The 23,938-nt window shown below is 66.3% G+C and overlaps 3 protein-coding genes across 6 annotated transcripts; 1 reads left to right on the forward strand and 2 right to left on the reverse strand.

Annotated features, from left to right (window-relative positions):
• Window positions 1–134: 134 nt before the first annotated feature.
• atp2c1 (ATPase secretory pathway Ca2+ transporting 1) lies at window positions 135–9,860 on the reverse strand. The gene is made up of 27 exons (XM_088412048.1): window positions 9,014–9,860; window positions 6,503–6,610; window positions 6,322–6,438; window positions 5,588–5,677; window positions 5,488–5,523; window positions 5,367–5,428; window positions 5,165–5,273; window positions 4,951–5,106; window positions 4,794–4,862; window positions 4,649–4,724; window positions 4,512–4,578; window positions 4,165–4,289; window positions 3,984–4,081; window positions 3,814–3,909; window positions 3,651–3,740; window positions 3,438–3,542; window positions 2,862–3,018; window positions 2,623–2,793; window positions 2,377–2,474; window positions 2,244–2,294; window positions 2,015–2,181; window positions 1,875–1,943; window positions 1,584–1,700; window positions 1,357–1,504; window positions 1,190–1,285; window positions 881–1,022; window positions 135–799 (listed from the first exon to the last, which is right to left on the reverse strand). The coding sequence occupies exons 1-27, from the start codon at window positions 9,035–9,037 to the stop codon at window positions 678–680; spliced, it is 2,766 nt and encodes a 921-aa protein (XP_088268174.1). The 5' UTR covers window positions 9,038–9,860; the 3' UTR covers window positions 135–677.
• A 376-nt stretch (window positions 9,861–10,236) lies between these two features.
• Window positions 10,237–13,884, forward strand: aldh5a1 (aldehyde dehydrogenase 5 family, member A1 (succinate-semialdehyde dehydrogenase)). Its single transcript, XM_088412089.1, has 10 exons — window positions 10,237–10,827; window positions 11,146–11,229; window positions 11,304–11,474; window positions 11,556–11,672; window positions 11,821–11,964; window positions 12,084–12,227; window positions 12,297–12,455; window positions 12,526–12,689; window positions 12,828–12,886; window positions 13,178–13,884. The coding sequence occupies exons 1-10, from the start codon at window positions 10,537–10,539 to the stop codon at window positions 13,393–13,395; spliced, it is 1,551 nt and encodes a 516-aa protein (XP_088268215.1). The 5' UTR covers window positions 10,237–10,536; the 3' UTR covers window positions 13,396–13,884.
• Window positions 13,885–14,191: 307 nt separating this feature from the next.
• Window positions 14,192–23,885, reverse strand: dennd4b (DENN/MADD domain containing 4B). 4 transcript variants are annotated; one of them, XM_088412028.1, is made up of 29 exons: window positions 23,402–23,885; window positions 22,262–22,588; window positions 21,950–22,199; window positions 21,814–21,883; window positions 21,570–21,739; window positions 21,237–21,478; window positions 21,106–21,172; window positions 20,478–20,536; window positions 20,241–20,385; window positions 19,988–20,163; window positions 19,816–19,916; window positions 19,184–19,399; window positions 18,713–18,858; window positions 18,504–18,637; window positions 18,309–18,423; window positions 17,665–17,871; window positions 17,463–17,591; window positions 17,269–17,395; window positions 17,067–17,201; window positions 16,645–16,813; window positions 16,326–16,575; window positions 16,156–16,254; window positions 15,844–16,019; window positions 15,691–15,772; window positions 15,427–15,630; window positions 14,976–15,096; window positions 14,713–14,890; window positions 14,576–14,634; window positions 14,192–14,509 (listed from the first exon to the last, which is right to left on the reverse strand). In XM_088412028.1, the coding sequence occupies exons 2-29, from the start codon at window positions 22,567–22,569 to the stop codon at window positions 14,364–14,366; spliced, it is 4,281 nt and encodes a 1,426-aa protein (XP_088268154.1). In that variant the 5' UTR covers window positions 22,570–22,588; window positions 23,402–23,885; the 3' UTR covers window positions 14,192–14,363. The 4 variants fall into 4 exon arrangements, with proteins under 4 accessions (XP_088268154.1, XP_088268155.1, XP_088268153.1 ...); XM_088412029.1 differs by having other exon boundaries at window positions 14,976–15,072; window positions 17,043–17,201; window positions 23,402–23,871; XM_088412027.1 differs by having other exon boundaries at window positions 14,976–15,072; window positions 17,043–17,201; window positions 18,504–18,858.
• Window positions 23,886–23,938: the final 53 nt, after the last annotated feature.

Here is a 23,938-nt window from a genome sequence, read left to right on the forward strand (position 1 = left end):
AAAGCGGCAAAAGTTTGAAAGGGGGAGCCTCGGCCCGCCCGCTGCCGCCGCGACCCCGCCCGCTTACCTGCTTTTGTCTTCTTCGCTGTCGATTGGCCTACGGCAAAAAAACCAACAAAAATCAAGCGCATCACTCCAAGTCAAGAGACAACCCAAAGTTGCCATTTTATTTGTTTTTCGCACGTTGAACACAAATCATTGGGCGTCCGTCACCAAACGTTCTGATGGGGCAAAAACATGGGAAAAGGTGGGTGCGACATTTTCTGCATTTATTCTTTCCATCAAAATAAAATAAATTAGTCCTTTAAAAGCAAGTGGATGTGGCATCTGCGCTCTTTCAAAGTCAGCGCGGGTCCCTCCCCCGCAAAAGTCGCTTTGGGAACAAACGGCGCCAGGCCAAGTCCGGCGGGAGACGGGGCCGCGCGGCGGGCGTTCCGTCCGTCCGTCCGCCCGCCCGCCCGTCCGTCCGCCCGCCCGCCCGCCAAAGAAGGAATGATAGGGAAGGCCGCCCTCGCCAATTCCGCCGATAGCCACGGGGAAAAGACGGGCGGCGGCGGCGCCGGGATTCGCCGGCCGGCGCGGGCCCGGAAGCGCTCTTTAAAAAACAAAAGTCCGGGTCCCGCGCTCCCGGCGGGTCCCCGACGGCCGGCCGGGCCCGGGCCGCCCCGTCCCCGGCGTCATACCTGGTGGGAGCGGTCGGCGGGCGGCCGCCGCGGCGCGCGGCGCCAGCGCTCGGCCAGCTTGATGGCCTCGGACAGCGCGCACACCGACGAGGTCAGGGCCAGCAGGAACAGCAGGTCTGAGCGACAGAAGCACAGCGCGGCGAGTGGGCCGACGGCCTCGGCGGCGGCCCGCGCTGAGGGCCGGCGCGGCGGCTCACCGAAGGGGCTCAGGCTCTCCGTCTGGAAGACGCGCTGCAGCGGCGGGAAGTAGATGACCAGCAGCTGGCCCATGATGGACGCCAGCACGGCCAGGCAGAAGGCCCGGTTGCTGCACAGGCCCATCTCGTGCACCAGCCGGGTCTGCGCACAAGCACGCGCCCGATTTGAGCGTTCGGAGGAGGGGGCCGGCCGGGAACGGCGGCTCTGCAAACGTTCTACGTATCGCGGACGAGGGGAAGGCGCGAGAGAAAAGGGCCCGTTTGAAGGGAAAGGCCGCCCACCTCGGCGGTCTCCGTCGGGGGGCTCACCTGCGAGCGGGAGCTGAGCGCGTTGAACATGTCGAAGAAGACGAAGCAGGTGAAGGTCATGGTGGTGTCTCGGGGGGTGATCTCGTTGTCCCGCAGCTGCGAGACGGCGGACGAAGAACGTGAGGAAGGGGTGGGGTGGGGGGGGGCTCGGGGTCAAGGGTCGCCACCTCTCTCCAGAAGACGAAGAGCGTCCCGCAGACGATGACGAAGGCCGACACCAGAACTTTGACGATGAGGCCGCGCGTGATGATGCTGTCGGAGACGTTGCGTGGAGGCTTGAGGATGACCGCGCGGTCCACCGGCTCCACGCCCAGGCTGCACGCACGCGCCAGCTCGGGTTTGAAACGGGGCTCCGTTGGACAGCAGGCCCGGGCTAAGGCGCGGAAGCGACTACCTCTGCGCGGGCGGGCCGTCCATGATGATGTTGATCCACAGGATCTGCATGGCGTTCAGCGGGTTGGGGAAGTTCATCAGCGTGGCCAAGGAGATGAGCGTCAGCGCCGCGATGCTCCTGTCGGGGCCGCGGGAGACGTGAGCTCCCGGAAAGTCCGCTCGGATACGGCGCGCAAACGCATTTGCCGCGACGATCCGACCGCCGTTCTCATGAGGCCCCGTCGGGGAAGGGCGGCTCGGGGTAACGGCAACGCGTACGCCAAAGGCGACCTTCTCATGGACTCTGACTCACGTGCTGAGCTGGAAGCGGACAAAGTTCTTGATGTTGTTGTAGATGCCTTTTCCCTCCTCGATGGCGGACCTGCAAAGCCGGACGCGCGTGATGCTCGGAGGCCCCGCCCGCCCGCCCGGCCAGGAGGCGCGCGGGCTCACATGATGGTGTTGAAGTCGTCGTCCACCAGGATCATGTCGGCGGCCTCCTTGCAGACGTCGGTTCCGGTGCGGCCCATGGCCACGCCGATGTCGGCCGCCTTCAGCGCCACCGCGTCGTTGACGCCGTCGCCCGTCATGGCCACCACCGCGCCGATGTTCTGCAGAGACTAAAAGGGGGCCGGGAAGGGGGCCCGTTTACGCCGAGCCGTGCCGCCGCGCGCTCGCCGACCTTGACGATCTTGAGCTTGTGTCTGGGGCTGGCTCTGTAGAAGACGGAGATCTGCAAGCGGGCACACAAACACCCGGGTGAGAACGCGCGCCCCCCGGCCTGCCGCCCCCCTCCGTCGCGCCCCGCGCCTTACTCCGGTGACGATTTGCGAGAGCTCCTGCAGGTCCAGGCGGTCCACGTCCTCCCCCGACAAACACTGGCCTCCTTTGGACCACAGGCCCAGACGACCGGCTGGTTCGAGAAGCAAGGTGAGACGTGAGGCAAGGTTACGGCGGCGGGGGAGACCCCGGCCGTCTTCCCGAGGGTGGCGCGCGTCCCCTCGGCCGGCCGGCGCGGCGGGAGAAGGCCGCGGGACGGCCTCTCGCGATCGGCGCCTGACCTATGGAGGCGGCCGTCTCCTGCGAGTCTCCCGTGATCATCTTGACGGCGACGCCCGAAGCGATGAGCGTGGCCACCGCCTCCTTGACCCCCGCCCTGGGCGGGTCGATGATGCCCACCAGGCCCAGGAAGGTCAAGGTCCCCATCTCGTACCCGGACGCAAACGCCAGCACTGAGGGGAGAGGGCGGGGAGGCTCGGGCGAGGCGCGGCACTCGGCGGAGGCGCTCGGCGAATCGGACCTCGGAGGCCGGCGGTGCCCATGTAACTGATGTGCTGCTGGTAGAGCTCCGCCTGCTGCCGGGTGAGCGGTAAGGCGCTCCCTCGGCTGTTGTAGGTGGCGCAGAAGCGGATCACCTGCTCGTACGCGCCCTTGACAAACAGCGCGCCCGGCTCGCCCTGCCCAAAAAGTCAGCCGGTTGGCCGCCGCTCGGCTTTCTTTAGCGGACGTTCGACAGAATCGAGAGCTCGGCGAGGAAAAGCGCGCCAGTGCATTTAACCCGGAAACGCTCGCTCGCCAGCGTTGGAAAGGCGTCAACAAAACGTCGTTGGCGCGTGTCGCGAAAGCCTTCGGAACTTGAAAAAGTTCGGGTCGTTTGATCGACGGCGCGCCCCGACTCCTCGGCAAAGCGGCGGAAAGCGCCGCTTGCTTCGGTTTTTGGAGAGAGCGCGGCAAAGATCGCTTTCCGGATTGCCGGCGGCTCGGAAGCGTCGCGCCCGTGCGTCCAGATGTGCGTCTAGGTGCGCGGAGGCCGCCACGAACTCGGAAATTGCCGGCGGCCTCATCTCGTTCTCTGGCGCGCGGGCACGATACGCACCTGCTGCGCGCGGCGAACACAGCGCACCGCCATCCACTTCTTGTCCGAGGTGAAGGGAAGCTCCTCCACGCGCACGTACTCTTGCTCCACGCCTTCGAGGCCCATCTGCGGGGGGGAGGCCGTCGAGACGCCCGCGTTCAGAAAGCGCTCGGCGATCGGGACGCCCGGGACGGGGACGGAAAAGGCCGGCCCCCCCGTTCCGCCCCGTCGTACCTTCATGGCGAGGGCCACGAGCGCGCCTTCCGTGGGCCGACCCAGCAGAGTCCCGTTCCTGATGAGCGAGTCGTTGCACACGCGGCCCACCTGAACGCGGGCAACGTCACCGGCGATCCTCGCCCGAACGCCTCGGCAAAGAACGATCCCGCCGCCAACTGACCTCGGCGATCTTGCCCAGCGAAGGGTGAGAAAGGCCGTGCGCGACTTCTCCGTCGGTCAAGACCTCTCCGTCGCCGTTGTAGCCCACCCCCGTCACCTGGAGCGCGCCGCCAATCGGGTCGCCGGCGCAAAGGTAAGGAAGGGAAGTCGCGCGCGGCTAGGGGCGCCCACCTCGGCGTGGATCCCGTCCGACGTGAACATCTGCGTGACCGTCATCTCGTTCTTGGTCAACGTTCCCGTCTTGTCCGAGCAGATGACGTTGCAGCAGCCTGCCGGCGCAAACGCAGGCGCGCGTGAGGCCGGGCGGACGCGGACGCGGGCGCCGCCCCGCCCCGCCCACCCGCCGCCGTACTCAGCGTCTCCACGATGGGAAGCTTCTTGACGATGGCCCTCTTCTTGACCATGCGCATGACGCCCAGGGCCAGCGTCACAGTCACCACGATGGGCAGACCTTCGGGAATGGCCGCCACCGCCAGGCTGCGGGGAGAGCGCCCGCCGCCGTCACCGCCGGGTTCATTAAGACTGAGAGAGATCGCTACGGTTCCCGCTGCCCGTCAAGGACGGATGCTACGAGAGTACGCCCGCAAAAAAAAAAAAAAAAAAAGATGCGCCTTCGGGGCGACACGCACGGCACGCGCCGTCGACGGCGCAACAATAGGAAAAGACTCGCGGGTTTGGAAGGGGGCTCCCGAGGGCTACCTGACGCCGATGGTGAACATGTCCATGATCCTCTTGCCCTGCAGCCAGCCCACCAGCATGATGACCCCTGCGGGGAAGCGCACGCGGCGCCGTCAGCGGAGGGACGGCCGCGGCGCCCGACGGCGAGAGCCACCGACCGATGATGCCGAAAGAGTAGAGCGAGAGCTGCTTGCCCAGCAGGTCCATGCTCTTCTGCAGCGGCGTCTTGGGAGCCTGCCGGCAAAAAAACGCCGCTTGAGCGGGCCGGCTTCAGCGCGGGCTGGCGGGCAATGGCGCGCGCACCTCCTCCGCCTGCATCATCTTGAAGACCTCGCCGAACTCGGAGTTCTCCCCCGTTCCGATGACGATCCCCTTGCCGCGAGGGGGCCCCGCGTTAGCGCGCGACTTCCGCCGAGCGAGCCGACGCCCTCCCGGGCATTCGCCGATTCGGACGGCCTACCTTGGCTTTGCCGCAGCGCACCAGCGTGCCCATGAAGGCGATGTTGGCGCGGGAAGCGATGTCGCCGTTGCGGGCGGCCGGCTGGGGCGCCACCAACTTGGAGCAGGGCGCCGTCTCCCCCGTCAGACTGGACTCGTCCACCGACAGGTCGGCGGCCTGAACGGCGGGCCGGTTCAGCGGCGGCGCGCGCAAGGGGCGCGGAAGGGGCGCTCACCTCGAAGAGCCGCAGGTCGGCCGGGACGCGCTCTCCCACCGCCAGGCACACCGTGTCTCCGGGGACCAAATCCCTGGCCAGCATGTGCTGCGGCTGACCTTGGCGAATGCTGAAAGCGTCGCGCGTCCGTTACGCTGGCGCCGCCGAGCGAATTCCGGGCGGACGGGGACGAGCGGGCCCCGAACCGGCGCGACGGGCGTACCAGCGACACTGCGGCGGGACCAGTTTTCCCAGCTCTTCCAGAGACTTCTCGGAACGGTACTCCTGCCGACAAAAGGCGGGATGAGCCGGCCTCGTCCGCGCTCGTCCGACGCCCGACTCACCTGGACGAAAGCCACGGTGACCACGATGATGATGGCCTGTCGGGAGACGCGGCGAGCGTCAGCGCGCGCTAGGAGAGGCCGGGCGGGGCGGCGAGCGTACCGCGGTGATGCTGATGGCGTCGTCCAACTGCCGCATGAGGACGCTGATGACCGCCGAGGCCAGCAGCAGCAGGATCAGCGGGTCTTTGAACTGGGGGCGGAAAAAAAACCTTCTTGCCGGCTAGTCACCGATAGGTCAAAAGGGGACGCGGCGGCCCTCTTTTTCTATGCGGCGGGCTGAACGACACGGGCCGGCGTTTTAGCTCACGACTAACGATGGCTTTTCGCGGCTTGCGCACATGGCGGCTTGCTCGACCGGCAAAACGGAGTTGGGAATGACCGTGAACTTGTCTGGCAAAGCGCCGTTTGCGCAAAACCGCATCCTCCGCTTTGGAAAGGAGAAAGCCAATTCATTCGATTCCTCGGCCGGCCCCGTCCGCGCGCTCGACTTGACTTTGGGAGCCGACAGGACGGCGTCAGAAAGGGAACAATCGAGCCGTCGCGGGCTCGGGGCCCCGACGCGCGCGGAGATAGAAAGCCCGAGGGACAAAGGGCAACGAAAGGCAGCCATCAACTCGCGGACTTCGGAGCCGTCCGACGAAGGGCACGAGAGACTCGGGCCGGCTTGCTTTCCCTCCGTTCGGTACGACGAAGCTGGCCTTTTCCGACGCTCCGTTTACTACGTGCGAAAAGCTCCCAGGGGTAGCGGGCTCGAGCGCTTTCAGGCCGAGGGCTCGCGGCGCCGCTCGAAGCTCGGGACGGCGCCGAGGGAGGCCTCGCCGCTCGGGCGCCCACCTGCGACATGTACTTCCTCCAGAGCGGCTCGTCCTCGCCGATGTCAAACTCGTTCCAGCCGTGGTAGATCCTGCGTCGGGACACCTCGTCCTCCGACAGCCCGCGCCGAAGGTCGGCCTGAGCGCGGGCGCCGGCCCGTTGGGTCGAGGAGGCGAAAAGCGCGGCGGCGCGGCGCCCGTACCTGCAGGGCGCACGCCACCTCGCCCACGGGCAGCTGGCTGGCATTTTTGGAGCTCAGCACGGGAACCATCATGTCATCTTGGCCGCGCTCGGCGCCGGTTTGGGCGAGCTGCCGACGAGAGGCGCGCGTTACCGAGGCGGGCCGCCGGCGCGCGTTACCGCCACGGTCCGGGAAGCGGGCGGCGTCCGCGGCTCCTGATCCTCGACGACCCGACGTCACTTTCGTCACGTTTACTCATCGCGCGCAACTTTTCCGCAAATGCGAGCAGTTTGACGCGCAGGTGACCAGACTTTGAAAAAACATTTGTTCATCCGATGAGAATAGCGTGCTACATTTCAGACCGGAAACCACGCCGGACCGACTGATCAGATCCTTACGCAAAAAGATGCTAGCTGAAACTTTTTTTTTTCAAACCGTCCGGTTAACGCGACATCCCGCGTCACGTGGCGCAACAGTAACGTGCCCGGCCGGTTTCCTTTACTGGCGGCAAGTACTCCCCGCTTGAAAAATATTTCCGCGCCATCTTTTTTTGCCCCTCGTGAGAAAAAACAGTTTATGGTCTGAAATCTTTGGCACACCTCAACATTTTTGGACGCGTTCAATGCAAATCAAAGAGGAGGGAATTCCACTTGAATGCGTTGCCCATTTCTTAGCGGGAAAATGAACAAATGTCGATTGAGAAGTCGCAAAAGAAAGCTCGAGAAAGCTGCTCCTCAAACAAACTCCCAGATTGGCTCGACGGAAAACGGAAAATCTAAAGTTCTTTTGAAGCGAAGCGAAGTCTGTGTTTTAGGTGGAAATTTGAGACGCTTAAAGACCCGACCGTCGCCTTGCCACTATCTAGCGCTCCAGAGTCAAAAAATGCGCTCGGGCAATGGGCTGTGCGAGGCCAGCGGCCGTTTACGCGACCGGGGACGCGGGCGCCGCCACGGGACCAAGATTCCAACTCTTATGTCAGGGGAACAAGGGCGCGTCAGCTTTGTTTGGGGGGGCTATCGCCCGGACCGATTCGTTTGCATCCGTGGGAAGCGGTCCGCGTCGCTCTTTTGCGCCAGACGACCAAAGGCCTTTCCCCGGGGCGAGCGTTGGGCTATTTCTCGCCAACCTTCGACGTTTTCTTTGCCGGCCGCGGCTCCACCCGACCCCGCGCAGAGGCAGTCCATCGGGTTGCCGACAACCCCAATACTTATCGGCGCTTGCATATATATATACGTATGAAAAACAATGTGAGTAGGGGTCAAAGTGCGAAAGAGCAGCCTGGCCAATCACCTCGCGTCTCCCTACTTTGCAGCCAAAAGAAACTTCAAGCCAGGAAGCACCCGGCGCCTCGGAAAAAGTAGGCGCCGGGAACGGAGTTCTTTCTTTTGACCGCCCGCGACGGGATAGAACGGGGAGCCGTTCTCCGACGCCGGCACCGGGGTCGCGACCGACGCCGGGAGGCCGCTCCGAAAAACGCGCTCCGAATCTCGACGCGAGTACGTTTGAGGAGAACTAAGGCAAGTTCAATTGAGGAGAATCTAGAGAGGCCCGCGAGGCGGTTGGGGCAACGGGCGTTGACCATCCAACAATGCCGCGGAACCAGTCGCGCGTCATTCGGGAGGAGTAGAAAACCGACGACGGGATCGGGCTCGCGTGTTCATCGTGTGCGCGCACAATGAAAAGTTCGACGGGGAAAGGAAAGCGGCGCGTCCGGCGCAGATGCACAAGCGATGATGGAACGGACCGACGGCCGGTCGTTCCAAAGGCTTCCGAGAGCCAAACGCGAAGGAATCTTCTGTCGGCAATGACCTTTGCGGGCACTCAAAAGAGATGTCTTTTGTAGCGTGAACACTAAAGCTAACACGTACAGGTGCACTTTAGTTCGTCTACCGCGAGTGTACGCGCACTTGCACATTATTGTCCGTAAGTTAGTCACTTCCGGTCGATGCGTGTGTTCCGCTACTTGTTCGTGCCTTGCTTTGGGTCTTCACTTGGAGCAAATGAAGAATTTCATTGTTCATTGTTTGAATTTCATTGAAGCTTCTTTCGACACTGCGCGCGTGACGAGAAACACTTCGAAGCTCGGCGAATGTTTCGATACTCAGCTCCAACAAGGGGAAGGCTTAGGGCTAGAGGTCACCAATCGGCAAAAGGGGTCACCCGTCGCATCGGGCAAAGTGCACTCGGCAACACGTCTTGCCCATGTTCGCGAAGAGTAAACCGAAAGGTATGAAGGAAGGGAAGACGTCGAGGCGGGCGGGCGGGCGGGCTGGCTGGCTACGCGCTCCGCGAGCCGGGCGGAGAGCGTCGACGCCGGCCCCGCAGCCGACTTCGAGCGAGCGAGCGACTGGCGCCGATTGCGGGCCGGCGGGGCCCGAAAGCGTCGCCCCGCCCGCTCTCTGCCGGGCCGGGCGTTAGCAGCATGCTAAGAGCGGTAAGCGAACGAGCCCGCTTTCCGCCTTCCTCGCCTCGCCTGCGCCGTCGTCGCGGAATTCGCTCGGGTCAACGGGGCGACACGCGAGTCGGACTCACCAGAAGCTCCCGTTTCTGGACCATCTTCCGTCACACGGCACCGCGGTCGCGATGCGGAGCCAGCGGAGCTCGGGCGGCGTTCCGCTCGTCCACCATGTCACAAACGCCGATACTCTACGTCGACGGCGCTCCGCTTCCGCTTCCGCACGCCCTTTCAAAACAAGAGCGTCCACTTCCGCTACCGGCCGCCTTTCAACAGACGGTGGGCGCGGCCTCGTCGAGTATTTGGGGCGAAGCTGCTGACAATCGAGTGCCTGTTTCGAGCCGCGACCCGAGTCGCAGCCGCGCAACGGGAGTGCAACAGCTGCGATCGCGCGAACGCTCTTCAAAATTCGGCGACTCGGGCGAATCAAAAAAATCCAAAGCATACAAGAAGCAAGTTCGTTTGCCGGAAAAGGCCCGCTTTGAAAGAAAAAGCATATTATCTGTTACGGGTGCTAGCAGATGCGTGTTCAAAGAGCTTCCGAAAAGTATACAAATGACGTGTAGAATAGAAGGAAACGAGTTTCCGTACGAAGATTTCTAGCCTCGTGTGTTTTGTGGGACACGGTGGCCAACTGCTGTGTTAACAACACGTGACGCGACGCAAAAAACAAATAGCAGCAGCGCCTGTTTTATCAATAAACTTGACTTGCACGTACTTCCTCCTCCTCCCTTTGTAAAACAAAGCTCGCTTAACTGGCATCGCTATTGAGGGTGTCTTTGTTCGCTCGCTCTCTTTTGTGCTGTTTGCTTCCTAAATCTTGCGCCGGGCGTCGTCCCATCGAAGCGATCTGTCAACGCGCGCACCCGCTTGAACAGAAAGCTCGATTCATTGCGCGCGCGCGCCCAACGTCCAAGAAAGCAATCGCGCGGAACGGCGCCGTGACTTGGCGTGCGTGTGCGCGGTTCGGCTCGTTCGGCGACGCCCGCCCGGCGGACGTGCACCGCATTCACCACATTCCGAAGGTCGCGATCGCGAAGTCAGACGCGATTGCGCGGGAGGGCCCCGCGCGATCGCGCGACCCGCCGTCGCCGTACGCGTTCATCCGCCGAGGCGTCTCGGATGAGCGTTTTCGCCCTCTGAACTCGTCTGACATTCACATCGAGCAAAACGACAGTGGCAAACGTGTTGCGCTGGCTGTCACCAGCCTCTCGCGGCCGGCAAATTTGGAAAGAACGGCACGCAAATGAGTGGGAACGCACTTTTTCGATCCGCTCCTTTCTTTACCTATTGACACGATTTGAAGCCCACTCCCAAGACAAGTGTCGCGACTCCAAGCAAATCGTAAAAAGTCGAGTTTGGCGCCCCCTAGAGTCGACGAGCGAAAAGCGCTTTCAAGCGATCTTGATGGAGGCAGTCGCAGGGAGCCCGGGCGGCGAGGTGCGCGCATGCGCCGTGCCGCGACCGGAGCACAACAAGCCCCAGTGAGCGTGCGCGGCCACGTGACCGGGGCGCCGAGCGAGCGAGAGAGTCGAAAGCGAGCCGGAAGCTCCCGCAGGTAGTAGGCCCGCGACCGCCAGCGCTCGGACCGACCGCCGCGATGATGAACGCGACTACGACGAGGACGGCGCGGCGCGCGCGCCTCCTGCTCCTCGCGGTCGGGAGCGCGCCGCGCCGGCGCGCCTTCGGCCTGGACGCCGGCGCGCCGCTGGTGCGCACGCGCGGCTACGTGCACGGCCGCTGGGTGTCCGCGTCGCGGGACTTTCCGGTTGTGGACCCGGCCACCGGCACCGAGATCGCGCGGGTGGCGGACTGCGGGCCGGAAGAGGCCGAGCGGGCCGTGGACGCCGCCAGCCGCGCTTTCGCCCAGTGGAAGGACGTCACGGCCAAGGTGAGGCGACGGCGACGGCGAGGGGTGCGGGAGAGGCGCGGGAGAGGCAGGCCGTCGGCCAACGGAGGGCCCGCGGGCCCGCGCGCGGCCCACCCGCCGGATGCTTAAGCCGAGCCGCAAAGGAGTGCGCCGTCCCCAAATTGGTCCTTTCGCGGGCGACGGCTCGCCGACGGCTCGGCCGGCACCTGGCGTCGGCGTCCGGCTCGGTCGCCACCTCGGCGGGCGCCGGGCTCGGGCCGGCCGGGGGCCCCGTTGGCGCTCGCGTGTCTTCCGCGATGTCTTACGGCGGTCCTGACCGCTCGGGCGTGTCGGGCGCAGGAGCGCGGCGCCCTGCTGAGGAGGTGGGCCCGGCTGATGACGGAGCACAAGGAGCAGCTGGCCGCCATCGTCACCTTCGAGAGCGTCAGTCAGCCCCTCGCGGCCGAGCGCGCCGGCGCGACGCGACGGCCGGCGTGACCCGGCGTGTGGCATTTCAGGGCAAACCCGGCGGCGAGGCGCTGGGCGAGATCGCCTACTCGGCGTCCTTCTTCAGCTGGTTTTCCGAAGAGGCGCGTCGGGTGTACGGCGACGTGGTGCCGTCGCCCTTCAAGGACCGCAAGATCCTCCTGCTCAAGCAGCCGGTGGGCGTGGCCTCCATCATCACGCCGGTGAGCCGCGGGGGGAGCCGCGCCGCGCCGCGCCGGGCCGGCCGTGACGTCGCGCGCGTCCTTTGTGTGCGCGCGCGGCAGTGGAACTTCCCCAGCGCCATGATCACCAGGAAGGTGGGCGCCGCCCTGGCGGCGGGATGCACCGTCGTGGTCAAGCCGGCCGAGGACACGCCCCTTTCGGCGCTCGCCCTGGCCGAGGTGGGCGCCCGTCGGAGCCGGAGCGCCGGTCAAAAGCGTAGCGGCGGTCGTTGCGAGCGGTCGGGCCGGGTTTCGGGTTAGCGCGGGCGAACGGGGCTGTCTTTTGGAGCTTGCCGTCACACGTCCCGTTGCGGTCGCCTTCGATCAGCTCTCGTCCCGGGCGGGCATCCCGCCGGGCGTCTTCAACGTGGTGCCGTGCTCCAGGGAGCGGACGCCGTCGGTGGGGCGCGTCCTGTGCACCGACCCGCGGGTGGCCAAGATCTCCTTCACCGGCTCCACCGCCACCGGCAAGGCAAGACCGGAGCAGGCCCGGGATTCCGCTCCCGCTGCTCCCGCCGCTCCCGCCGCTCGCGCCGCTCCCGCCGCTCGCGCCGCTCGCGCCGCGGCTAAGGGGCGCGGCTGCGTCGGCAGGTTTTGCTGAAGATGGCCGCCGACGGCGTCAAAAGGGTCTCCATGGAGCTGGGGGGCCACGCCCCCTTCATCGTCTTCGACAGCGCCGACGTGGACAAGGCGGTGCAGGGAGCCATGGCCTCCAAGTTCCGCAACTCGGGGCAGGTGAGCGGCGCCGGGCCGAGAAGCCGGCCGCTCCCCGGCTCAGCGCCGCCTGCGCCTTTTGCCTTTCAGACGTGCGTGTGCTCCAACCGCTTCCTGGTGCAGAGCTCCGTCTACGACGTCTTCGTGGCCAAGCTGGCCGCCGCCATGGACGGCCAGCTCAAGCTGGGACACGGGAGCCTGCCGGACACCACGCAGGGCCCGCTCATCAACAGCCGGGCGGCGGACAAGGTCCGGCGGTCCGGACAAGGCCGGCCCCCGACGCCGGCGGGCCGGCCCTTGACGCCGCCCGTCTTCTCAGGTGCTCCGGCAGGTGGAGGACGCCCTGTCTCGGGGGGCCCGTCTCCTGCGGGGCGGCCGGCGTCTGGACGGCTGCTTCGTGGAGCCCACGCTGCTGGCCGACGTCGACGCCGACATGCTGTGCATGCGAGAGGAAACCTTCGGGCCGCTGGTGCCGGTGGCCAGGTGAGCCCCCTCTTCCTGTTTCGGCCGGGCGCCGTTTACCCCCCCCCGTCAAACGCAAGTCGCGGGGGGCCTCGGACTTCCACGCGCCCCGGCGGCCCTCCCGTCATCTGACGGCGACCGCGCGCTCTCCCCGCGCAGGTTCGAGACGGAGCGGGAGGCGCTCGCCGTGGCCAACGCGTCTCGAGTGGGCCTGGCGGGTGAGTGTCCAAAGGTGCGGCCCGGGTCTTTTCCGCCCCCCGTCGGGGTCCCGCTCGTCCCATTTGGCCGCAGTCCACTCCGGCGCCGCGGCTTCAGGCCAGTCCCGGTCGCGTCCTCGCGTTTGACTTCCGGTCGGCCGCGTTTTTTTTTTTCATATTCTTTCCAGTAGTTTTCCTGTCCGGCTCCATCTAGCGCAAGCCGCGCCGATGCCGGTTTTCCCGCCGCCGTCGGCGCAGTCGGCTTGGCGCCCCAGCCCTTAACGCTTGTCCCCGTCCGTCCCCACGGGCTAGGTTACTTCTACTCGTCGGACCCGTCTCAGATCTGGCGAGTGGCCGAGGCCCTGGAGGTGGGTCTGGTGGGGGTCAACGAGGCTCTGCTGTCCACGCCGGAGGCCTCCTTCGGGGGCGTCAAGGAGTCCGGCCTGGGTCGCGAGGGCTCCAAGTACGGCGTGGACGAGTACCTGGACGTCAAGTACGTCTGCATGGGCGGCCTGGCGCCGAGCGTCTAACGGCGACCCCGGCCGGCGAAGTAACCCTCGCCGTTTTGTCCGTCGGCCCGTTTTGTTCCGCGCCGCGCTAACTAGCTTAAGCGGCTTAGTCGTAGGACGATCGGCGGTCAACCGGCGTCGCGGCATGATTTAGTAATCCCCAGCCGGGCTTCCGTCGGGAGACTCGGGCAACTTTTTTTTGATTTGGGGCCAGAAGATCCGTCGGCATGCGGATGGGGGCGCCAAGGACTGACGGGGCCCTCTCTCCCTTTCTTTCTTCATCCCCGATGTGGAAATAGCGTAGTCTGCCGTCGTCGTTCGTAACGCCGGAATCGTATTCTTCCCGGAGACGGAGCGACGATTTGATCCCGTCGGCGCCCGGCATTTGGGTCAAATGATCGATTTGTTCCGGGAACGTCCCGTCCCGCCTTTGTCCCCCATCGCGACCCGTTCGACTCGGCGCTCTTAAAACGCGATCGATGAATAAAGGGATCTTTGTTTAACGATCGATATGCGCGTTGATTTCGCTGACTTTTCGAGAAAGAAAATCGCGTCTTTCGATCGAGGCGAATAGCGATGGCGGCGAAGCCTCAACTTGCCGCGGACGGCGACGTTGTCGGGAAACCTTCCAGTCGAAAAGGACGGTGCGGAAGTCTCTGGCGCGCTCCGCCCCTGGGAACGGAATCCGACAGCGGCTCCCGCCTTGCCGTCGTCAGCTTCTTCTTCCGCCACGGGGTACACACGCGGCGACGAAGTGGGACCCCGCCCGCCGCCGCGCGAGCCATTCACCCCAACATGCAAAAAGAGGAAAAATCACTCAGAAAACTTCCGCTTTTATTTCCTAAAAAACCCAACACATTTACAAGAGAATAAATTACAGGGGAAACACAAGTGAATATTTTATTGAAGTGATCCGGAGCCAAACGTCCAAAGGTTCTTTTTTTCCTCCTTTTCGGGGGACGGCGGCGGGAAAAGGTCCGGCGGGCCCGTCAGCACTGGAGCGGCGGCTGGAAGCCCCGTCTGCAGTCCAGCGCTTTGGCGGCGGGGGGCTGGGCCCGCTGCCGCCGCAGCTCCTCTTTTCCCACGGCGGCGCTCAGGCGCGAGTACGCCGCCTTGTACTTCTTGTCGAAGGCGCCTGCAGGGAGCGCGGGGCCGCGTCAGTCCGAGCGCCGCCGGCCTGCCGCCGGGCCGTCGCACTTACCCGCGTGGTCCTGGCCCATGGCCGCCAGCGTCAGGAACAGCAGCTCCCGGTACACGCCCCTGCGGCCGGTCACAAGCGCTCGCAAGTACGTCGAGGCGCCAGAGGGGAAAGTGGCGAGAAACGAGGCGCGTGCGTACCTGCGGAGCGGCGGCGGGTCGGCGGCGTGACGGCGCGCGTCCTCGACCGTTTTGAGGAAGAGCGCGATGGCCTTGTGGACCTCGTTCATGCCCACGCAGCGCAGGACCTCCTCCAGGAAGGCCAGCGTGAAGGGGTGGTTGTGGCGCCGCCAGCGGGAGCCGCGCACCGGCGCGCCGCCTGCCAAGTCGGGACCCGGCTTAGGCGGGGCGGGGGCGGCGCGAGGCCGGCGCGGCCCGCCTCGCCCCGCGCGGCTCTCACTTACTGTGAAGACGCCAGAGCGCGTAGAGGGGGGGCCAGGTGTCGGGCTCGGGGGTCAGGGTGTCCCACAGGAGCCTCGCCCGAAGACACGCGCCCTCCGACTGCCAAGCGCGAGCACGGCTCAGCTGCGGCGTTTTGCAATCTCACACTCAAATCTCAGAGCAACTCGAACGCGGTCGCGGCCCGCATCAGGACCCGACCCGAACCAAGGCGAAACTCGACCCGCGACGATCTCGCCCAAACGCTTAAACGCGAGCGGGAAGAGCCGGCGCGCGGAACGGCCCGGAACCCCGTCCAGATCCCGACCGCTCCCATCCGTAAACTCGATCGGAGCCGGATCCGATTCTCTTTTGGAAAAGGTCGGATCGGGACCCCGTACGGACGCGGACCGGCTCGGGAGCTGAACCGAAGCCAAGTGGAAGCGGGCTCAGAGGAGAAGTCTGAAAAAGCGGTACCTGCGGGGGCTTGACGAGGAGTCGGACGAGGCGCAGCAGGTGGCTGGGCAGACCCAGGCGCTGGAAGAACCACAGGAGGTTCCAGAAGATGATGCAGTGGCTCTCCAAGAACTGCGGCTGGGCCAGCACCGCCTCGCCCTCGTGGTCCAGAAGGCTTTCCAGCTCCTTGCGCAGCACCAGCGGACTCACGTACGCCACCGCCACCTGGGGGACGGAGGAAGAGGTAGGGGCGCGTCGGACAGGACCGGACCGCCCGGCGCTCACCGCGTCGCCCTCGGTGGAGGAGTCGTCGCCCACGTCGTCGCGGCGCTGCCCGTCGGGGGGCCGGCCCGCCGTCTCGCCGTCGCTGCAAAGGCGAGAGATGGGTACGGGGGTACGGGGCGCCGCCGCCGCCTTCCCGCCGCCGGCGCCCCGTACCTGCCGGGGGGTCGGAGGTCGCAGATGCGGGCACTGAGGAAGGGGACGAAGGCGGCGGCGCAGAAGGGACAGCGGGAGTTGAGGTTGGAGTCGTCGGGCGTCCACCCCGCCATGATCTCCTCGTCGTACACCAGGCAGCCGCACGAGCGGCACCGCGAGCAGCTGGACATCAGAACCTGCCCCGGGAGCCCAAGTTCCCTTTGAGCGCGGCCGGAGGGAGGGGGGGCGCGCAAACGGGCGAGCGGCGCGCAAACGGGCGAGCGGCGCGCAAACGGGCGCGCAAACGGGCGAGCAAACGGGCGAGCGGCTCACCTCCGCGCCGACCCCCGTCGCGCTCTCGTCGCCGTCCCAGGAGCGGCGCGGCGGGGGCGCCTCGGCCGGGTCGGCGTCGCTGCCCAGCGACAGCGAGCTCTGGACGCGAGCGGAGACGCCCGCGGCGTCAGCGCGGCGGGCGTTTTGCAACGTCGCCGGCGGCGGCTCACCTCTGAGGTGGCGTTGGCCAGGCGCTCTTTGGCCTTCAGCAGCGTTTCGGCCACCTGCGACCTCTTGGAGCGACGCTGCTCGGAAACCCGCCGGCCCGGAGTTCCGGCGGGTCCTCGCCGCTCGTCCACGCTGGCGGCGCGCCGGACGGCCGCCCGGTGCCGCGTGGGCGTCAGGAGCTGCTGCAGCCGTCCCGCCAGGCCGCGGCCGGGCGGGGACACTTTGTTGTCGTTCTCGTCCAGCGCCGGCGCGCTGGGGAGGGGCGCATACTTACGGCGACGTCGGGCGAAAGCTACGGCCGGCGCGCCCGGGCGTTCCCACCTTCCCGATCCGGACGCCGCCTCCCTGCCGCCGTCCTGCTCTGCGGCGTCGGCGTAGAAGCCGGACAAGCAGATGTCGCTGCGCCTAACCAGGACGGGGGGCGCCGCCGGAGGGGGCTTGGCGGCAACGCCGTCGCGACGGCTCCACTTCCCGTCCCTTGCGTCGGCGGCTGTCCGCGGCAAAAAGGGGACACGAAAAAAACGAGGCTCAGGCACCCCGTCCTCGCCGGTTGTAACAATGGGACGCGGGCGCGTCAAGATGCGGCCACATTCGAGGGGCAATCGTGGCGGACGCAGAAGAAAAAAGGCCTTTTGGCGTCGGCCCGCGGAACGGGCATCTGGAGGACGCCGCCCGTTTCGACCTTTCCATCGCGACGCGCCCGGCTTTGTTTTTTTTACCCGACGAATGACGGGGCGCGTTACTTCGAGCGGGCGTCTTGACGCTGCCCAGGCTGCCGCTCTTGGCCAAGGAACCCGTCAGCGATTCGTGACTGGAGCTCTCGCTCAGGCCGCTCCAGCTGGCCTGACGAAGCAGAGGCGGGCGGGGCGCCGGCCCGGCTGCGGACAAACGGGCGAGGGGCGGCGTGAGCGGCGGGCGACGTCGACTCGGCGGCGCGGCGGAGACCTGGGCCGTCGCGGCGCAGTTTGAGGGGCTGCCTGAAGAGGGCGACGGCCAGCAGCACGTTCCTCAGCTTGGCCCAAAGCAAGCGCCCGCCGCGACTGCCGGACGGCCACGTGCTCTCCAGGACGGCCTGAGCGCAAAAGGGGGGAGCGGTCGGGATCGGGCGGGGGCCGCGCCCCCCCCCCGCCCGGGCCCACCTTGTTGTAGTAGCCGTAGGTGATGGTGTTGGGCGTGACGCCGGCCTTCTTCATCTCCAGGAGGACGCGCACGGCCAGCACGGGCTGCCCGTACTGACCGCACAGCTGCATGAGGATCCTGTAGCACACCTGGGGGGCGACGCACACGGCGTGCGCGGGAGAAGGGCGGGGCGCGGCGGGGCGGGGCACGGCCGGCGCTCACCTCGTCGGGCAGCAGCACCTTCCTGCCCTCCATGTGCTTCAGCACGTCGTAGGCGGCGTGCAGGGCGGGCACCTTGGCGGCCTGCGCCCGCACGAAGGTGGGCAGGTAGATGAACCACAGGCCGTAGACGTGGCCCAGCAGGCACTTGCACCACATGTCGGGCGAGCCGCAGCACGTCTGCGCGCGCCGCTGCGCCACCTTCAGCTCCTGCGCCACACGCGCCTTCCTTTCTTTGCCCCGTCGGCGTGCAAATCATTCCGCCTGACGTCATTCCTGCCGTTCTGCGGTTTGCTGTTCTCGGCACCTCGGCACCTCTTTATCCTTTCCGATTCCTTGCTTTTGACTTTCATACGCGCTTTCCCATTTTTCAACTGGCCTCACGCAGGTGCGCCGGAGCCTATCCCGGCCGCCCCGGCGGGGCGCGCCGAGAGCAACGAGCATTCCCGCGTGGAAACGTGCACGGGCGCAATCGGGAGGGTGGCGACAATGCCTACGACGCCTGTTTTGGGGCAACGCGGCGGGAAACCCGGGGAGAGCGCGCAAACTTCGACCTGCGGACCGACCGCTGCGAAATCGCCTACGGATCTTTATTCTCTTCCTTTCTCGCCGACTTTCTTCGGACGAAGCTTCCTCTTGAGTCGTACCTGTTTGGTGCGCCTGGGGGCGGGGCTACTGGGCGCGCCGCCCTTGGCGGGGACGCGCAGCCGGTCGAGCGGCGCGTCAAAGAGCTCCGCCCTCAAAGCGGGGAAAGTCTCGTAGCTGCTCGCGTGCCGCGGGGGGGAGAGAGAGAAAAAAAATGAGCGCCCCAGGTCGGGCAGAACGGCGGCGGGACGCCTCACCTGTAGCGGGCGGGGCACTCTGAGCCGTCGTCTTGGACGGGCTGCTCGGGCGGCATGATGAAGACCGTGCGCTCGCCGCAGCGGCCCTCGTCCACGTCCACCAGCCGGACGTCGTCCGGCTTCTCCACGTCGGCCTGCGGCGACCGCGTTCTTCGATGGGACGTCGGCTTCGGGCCCGTCGTCTCGGGGAAGCCCGCGGGCGCCCCCACCTTTTGGACGCACTCGTCAAAGAACTCCAGGCAGGCGTGGCGGTCGCTGACGAAGGAGCACTCCTCGATGAACTGCGTGAACATCTGCGTGCGCGTCAGCTGGCCGAAGAACTTCTGCTGAGTGCGCTCGCGAGACTTGAGGAAGCCTGGCGGGGGGGAGGGGGGGCCGCGCGTCAGCTGGGCCAAAAGCGCCTCTCCCAGCCCCGCGGAGCCCCGATCCGAAGGGCGGCGGGCGCGGTCCGCCGCAAACGGAGCCTCTCTCGTCGGTCGGGCGACACTCGGACGAGCCGGAACTGAACGGCGGGGGGCGCCGGCGGGGGGGCCGGCGGGGGGGCCGGCGGGCGCTTCTCCGCGCCCAAAGCGGAGGCGTTTTTGCCGTTTCCTCCCGCCGTCGCGCCCGCTTGAAAGGAGGAGCTCGGCGGAGGACGGACGGACGGACGGACGGGGTGTCCGGAAAGGTCCAAAACTCACCCTGCAGGTTGAAGAGCGAGCCGCAGTCGGTGGCGGTGTCGGAGGGCGGCTGCGTGATGGGCAGCAGGAAGGCGCGGTAGCCCCGCAGCAGGACGCTCATGAAGCGCAGGAAGGCCTCCTGGATGTCGGCCTCCAGCTGCTTCTGTCGCCGGTACGTCTGGTCGAAGTCCGTCAGCAGGAACTCCAGCGTGGCCTCCTCCTGGCCCGGCGCGCAAACTGCCGCCGACGACAACGCAGAAAGAAGCCGATCCACGGTCGCCTTTTCTGACCCGCGTTTCCCGGCAAAACGGCATTTTTCTGTTTGGTTTTGCTCATTCGTCCGCAGGTATTCGACGGGCGAACGGATTCAAATAAAGGGCGTTAACTCTGTCCTCGCCGAGAATGCTCTCGTAAAACGCTTGTCTGCCGCACGGCGGTAACGGAGTGCGAGCGTTTGACGGGAGTCTCGCTCTCCGGAGCTGCGATCGGCGGGTTGCCTTTTCCGATAACGCTCGGCGCGGAAAGAGCTAAGGACCGTTAGGTGCAAACTCGTGAGCGCGGCGGGAAAAGCCGGGAGACGCCTCACGAGTCCTCACACCCAAAACAAAAAGATAGTTGGGATGATTGGGCGGGCGCGCTCGTTCGGGACCTACTCTGCTCCAGGGTCTTGTGCAGAGAGGCCAGGCTGTTGAAAAGACTCTTGCCGGCCTTCCTGGGCAACGATCGCCACGACAGCGGCTTCCTGTCGTCCGACCTGCCGGGCGCCGAGGGCTCTCACGGCCGAGCGAGGGGCGCGGCCGCGGCGCGGCGCGGCGCGGCACTGACTGGAAGAGGGTGTTGGTGTCCAGGTCCACGCAGACCACGTCGGACGGGGGGCGGTACAGGTCGAAGTAGCTGGAGTGCACGCCCACGATGAAGGGCACGGGCGCCAGCAGCACTTCGGCCAACTGCAGCGGGCACAGCGGGATGTACGGGCACAGCCAGCGCAGCGGGAAGGTCATCTGCACGCAGAGCCGCGCGCCGGCGTCACCGGCGGGCAAAGGGGGCGCGGGCCGGGCCGGGCCGGGCCGGGCCTCACCGAGACCAGCGCCTCCGCGACGGCCGTCAGCACGTCGGGCCGCAGCGAGTGCAGCAGGACTTTGTGCTCCGTCAGCACTGCCAGCAGCAGCGTGCACGCGTTGGCCGGGCCCAAGTTCTGCAGGAGCTTCAGGAAGCTGGCGCCGCTAGCGCACACGCAAAACACGCACGCGAGACCGCGCTTCCAAAGGCCGCTCCCTCTGCAAAAACCTCAACCCAAAAACAAACCCCGGCGCACCTGAGGGGCAGCGGCGATGAGACGGGCTGGCAGAGGAGCAGGTTGTCATACGGAGAGAGCTGAAACGCACACACGTTCCGTCATCCCTCCGTTCCGTCATCCCTCCGTTCCGTCGTCCCTCCGTTCCGTCGTCCCTCCGTTCCGTCGTCCCTCCGTTCCGTCGTCCCTCCGTTCCGTCGTCCCTCCGTTCCGTCATCCCTCCGTTCCGTCGTCCCTCCGTTCCGTCATCCCTCCGTTCCGTCCCGTTTTTCGGCCCGCCCCTTGACGTTTCCGAACGCGCGCGGGCGCGCGCTTAACCTCGCCGTTCGTTTGGCGATGGAAGCGCAGCCGCAACGCCGCTTACTTTTGGGGAGGGGGAAGGCGGAAGGGCGGGTTTTTGAAAGAAAATTCCCCATGGATGCCACCCGGCCGTTCGGACTCCAGTCGCACGCGAAAAGGTCAGCCCAAACGGCCCGGGTGGCATCTGAAAACTAATCCGTCGTCCTCGCTCGCCCGGCCGCGACGAGACCGCGTTCAAAAAAAAAGGCGGCGGTCTAAATGTGGCGGCCGCCTCCTGTTTGAGTCGCGTTTCCGTCGGGCGAAGAGCATAGAGTTTGCGGGAGCGCGTGACGAGCGGCGGCGGGCGCACCTGAACCAGGATGCGAGGTCGCTGGGGGGACGGGAAGGGAACGTTGTGCATGAAGCTGGAGATGTGCCTGTAAGGAGCGCCGCGCGTCAGAGGGACGGAGGGCGAGAAGGAGGCGGGCGCGCCGTCCTGACTTCTCGATGGGCAGCACGTGGGGTCCCGAGACGGAGTATCGGTAGACGAAGGTGAGGAACTTCTGGAAGACGTCGAAGAAGGGCCAGCGCGAGAGCACGCAGATGCTCTTCTTGGCTTGCAGGCTGCGCTCGGGGACGGGGCGGCGGTCCAGCACGCTCAGCAGGCCCAGGCGCACGCTCTGCCGCTCCGACAGGACCTCCCGGGGGAAGGCCTCGTAGAACTGGATGGCCGCGCCGTACACCTGCCGCGAAGAACCGGGGAAAGCGCTCGGGTCCCGCCTTTTGCTTCGTTTTTCCGTCGGGGGGAAGGCAGGCGCGGGGGGAAGAGGCCACCTTGTCCCCGCTGGCCGAGGTGAGCGCGAAGGTGGAGAAGACGGGCAGCCGGTACTTGGCGTCGGCCGGCCAGCTCTCCAAAGCCACGCCCATGGGCAGGCAGAAGACGGGCACCGACTCGGGCAGCGGGAAGGCGTCCCGGTCCTCGGCGGGGTAGCGGCTCAGCAGACCTGCGGGGACGGGCCCCAAGGGTGAGGGGCGGCCGGGGCGGGGGCGGCCGGGGCGGGGGCGGCCGGGCGCTCACCCGCCTCGTAGAGCAGCGCGTTGGCTTTGGCCACCGCCCGCTTGTAGCACACGAAGACGGCGGGACCCCACTGCAAAGAAGCGCACGCGTTGGCGGCGGGCCGTGCCGGCCGGCCGGGCGGCGCACCGCGCCTCACCATGCCCGCGTTGAGGTTCTTTTCCACGCGGCTGAAGGTGTGCGGCGCCGCCTCGCCTTTCCCGGGCAGCAGCACGGCGATGTCGGTCACGCCCAGCGAGTGCAGGCCGCGCGCCTCCGCCGCTCGCCGGTACGTCAGGAAGACGCGGTTGGCCGCCGGGCCGGCGCTCAGGCTGGCCGAGCGGCTGTAGGGCGTGGTCTCGATCACGTACCAGCCCGCCCCGGGCCGCTCCTTGCCCTCGTACAGGACCCTGCCCGCGGACGAAGCCGCCGTGAGCGGAGGGGCCAAGCCGGCCGCGCTCGCCCGACTTACCCGAGGTCCAGGACGGGGGGCTTGTCGCGGCCCCTCCGGTAGCAGAGGTAGAGGCGCGGGTTGTTGATGAGGCCGGCGCTGAGCTCGGCCGAGTGGCCGCCCAGCGACTTGTCGATGCAGGTGAAGCCCTGGGGCACTTCCTCGCCCAGGCCGCGGGCGATGACCGCCAGGTCCGTCACCGGCTCCGCCCCCCGGCCCGCCCAGGAGCCCGCCCTGCCGTCCTCGTCCAGGGGTCGCAGGGGCCCCGCCGGGTCCAGGCCAGCCACCACGAAGTAGTCCACCAGCTGCGGCCGTTCGTCCTCCGCCATGTCGCCGGCGGGCCCGCCTCTGCGTCGCACGCGCGCTTTTGTCAGAAGCGTCGCATTCGGCTGGTTTCCCCCGCCGCGTCGGGCAAATTCGCGCCCGCTTTTACGACGGAAGGAGAGGCGTATTCTTTCGACCCGGGTCGGCGAGCGGACCTCGGCGGGCGCCCGCCGCCGTGGGAAGGGGGCGCCGGCCGCGCAGAGGAACGGGTGTTTCCTGTAAGCGCTCGTAGGGGACGGCGGCCATGTTGGGTAAAGACGCCGCCGGAAGTGGGCCCCGACACTTCCTCTTTTCGGCGCCTTCGCCCGGCCTTTTGCACCTGCTTCAAATAACGCGGAATGATGCGGAAGCCTGATAACGCGTGCAGAGTGAGGCGAGGGGACCGGGATGCGGCTCTGGTTTCGGGGAACCGGAGTCGCCCCCCCACCCCCTCTCCCGGGGGAGGAGCGGGAGCAGCAAAGCGGGTGCGAGCGGTGACGCCATTGGGCGGGTGTCGCGTGACGCGACTACACGCGCGCGACTATTTTTAAACGTCGTGCGTGACATGTCAATCGAGTCGTCGTCGGCACGCGGGGTCGGGGAGCCCGAAACGCACAGTGTCGATGACGAGGACTGCGGCGCGGGGAGACTTCCGTTATCCGACGGCCGAGCGCATCTCAGGCCGCGGTCCGGAAACGGGCGCGCGACGTCACGGAAGGCCACCGCGCCACGCTCGTTCGGTCCCCGTTACCGGGCGGGCGCTTTCGGAGGCGCGCCCGTTCGGCCGAAGCCGAAGCCGAAGCCGGCGGCGCTCCCTCGGCTCGCCTCCGCCGTCGGCCTCGCGCGCCACGCGGGTACCTGCTCGTGTGTGCTGCTCGGTCCGGCGGCGCGAGACGACGACGCTCATGTTGCGCTCATCGGCCCGCACGAGACGTCCATGTTTGTTCGGGGCCCGGCCCGGGAAGGCAGGCGGTCGACTCGGCCTCGCTCTCGCCGCCGCTTCCGCTTCACGCTTTCAAAATTAAACACTCATCGCTCGCGCTTTTCAATGAAAAAGGGAAGGGCGCCACCCTGGCCCAAGAATTACCGGAAGACATTCTCAACCTTGAAATGTCGTCAGAAGACCCTGCCCGCTGCATTTTTCACTTTGTGTGTATCGTAGTGACCTGCATCGATCGCCCCTAGAAAAGTCCCGGTCCAAATAAAGGACATTCTCCTGCGTTTTTTCAAATACAGTCCATTGAACTACAGGCTTCGCATACTTACCATTCGGCACCCGTTGCTTTTATTTTGTTGGTACCCAACTTTCGTGAATTGCTTTTATTTTGAACCGTCGGCCTTTGGTTGTGAAATCGAGGCTTTGTTTTATTGATTTTGAAGTTGCGCCGTTGCTGC

This window comes from Hippichthys cyanospilos, chromosome 3 (genome assembly GCF_059441005.1).
Source record: "Hippichthys cyanospilos isolate Australia breed blue-spotted pipefish chromosome 3, RoL_Hcya_1.0, whole genome shotgun sequence".
NCBI lineage: Eukaryota > Metazoa > Chordata > Actinopteri > Syngnathiformes > Syngnathidae > Hippichthys > Hippichthys cyanospilos.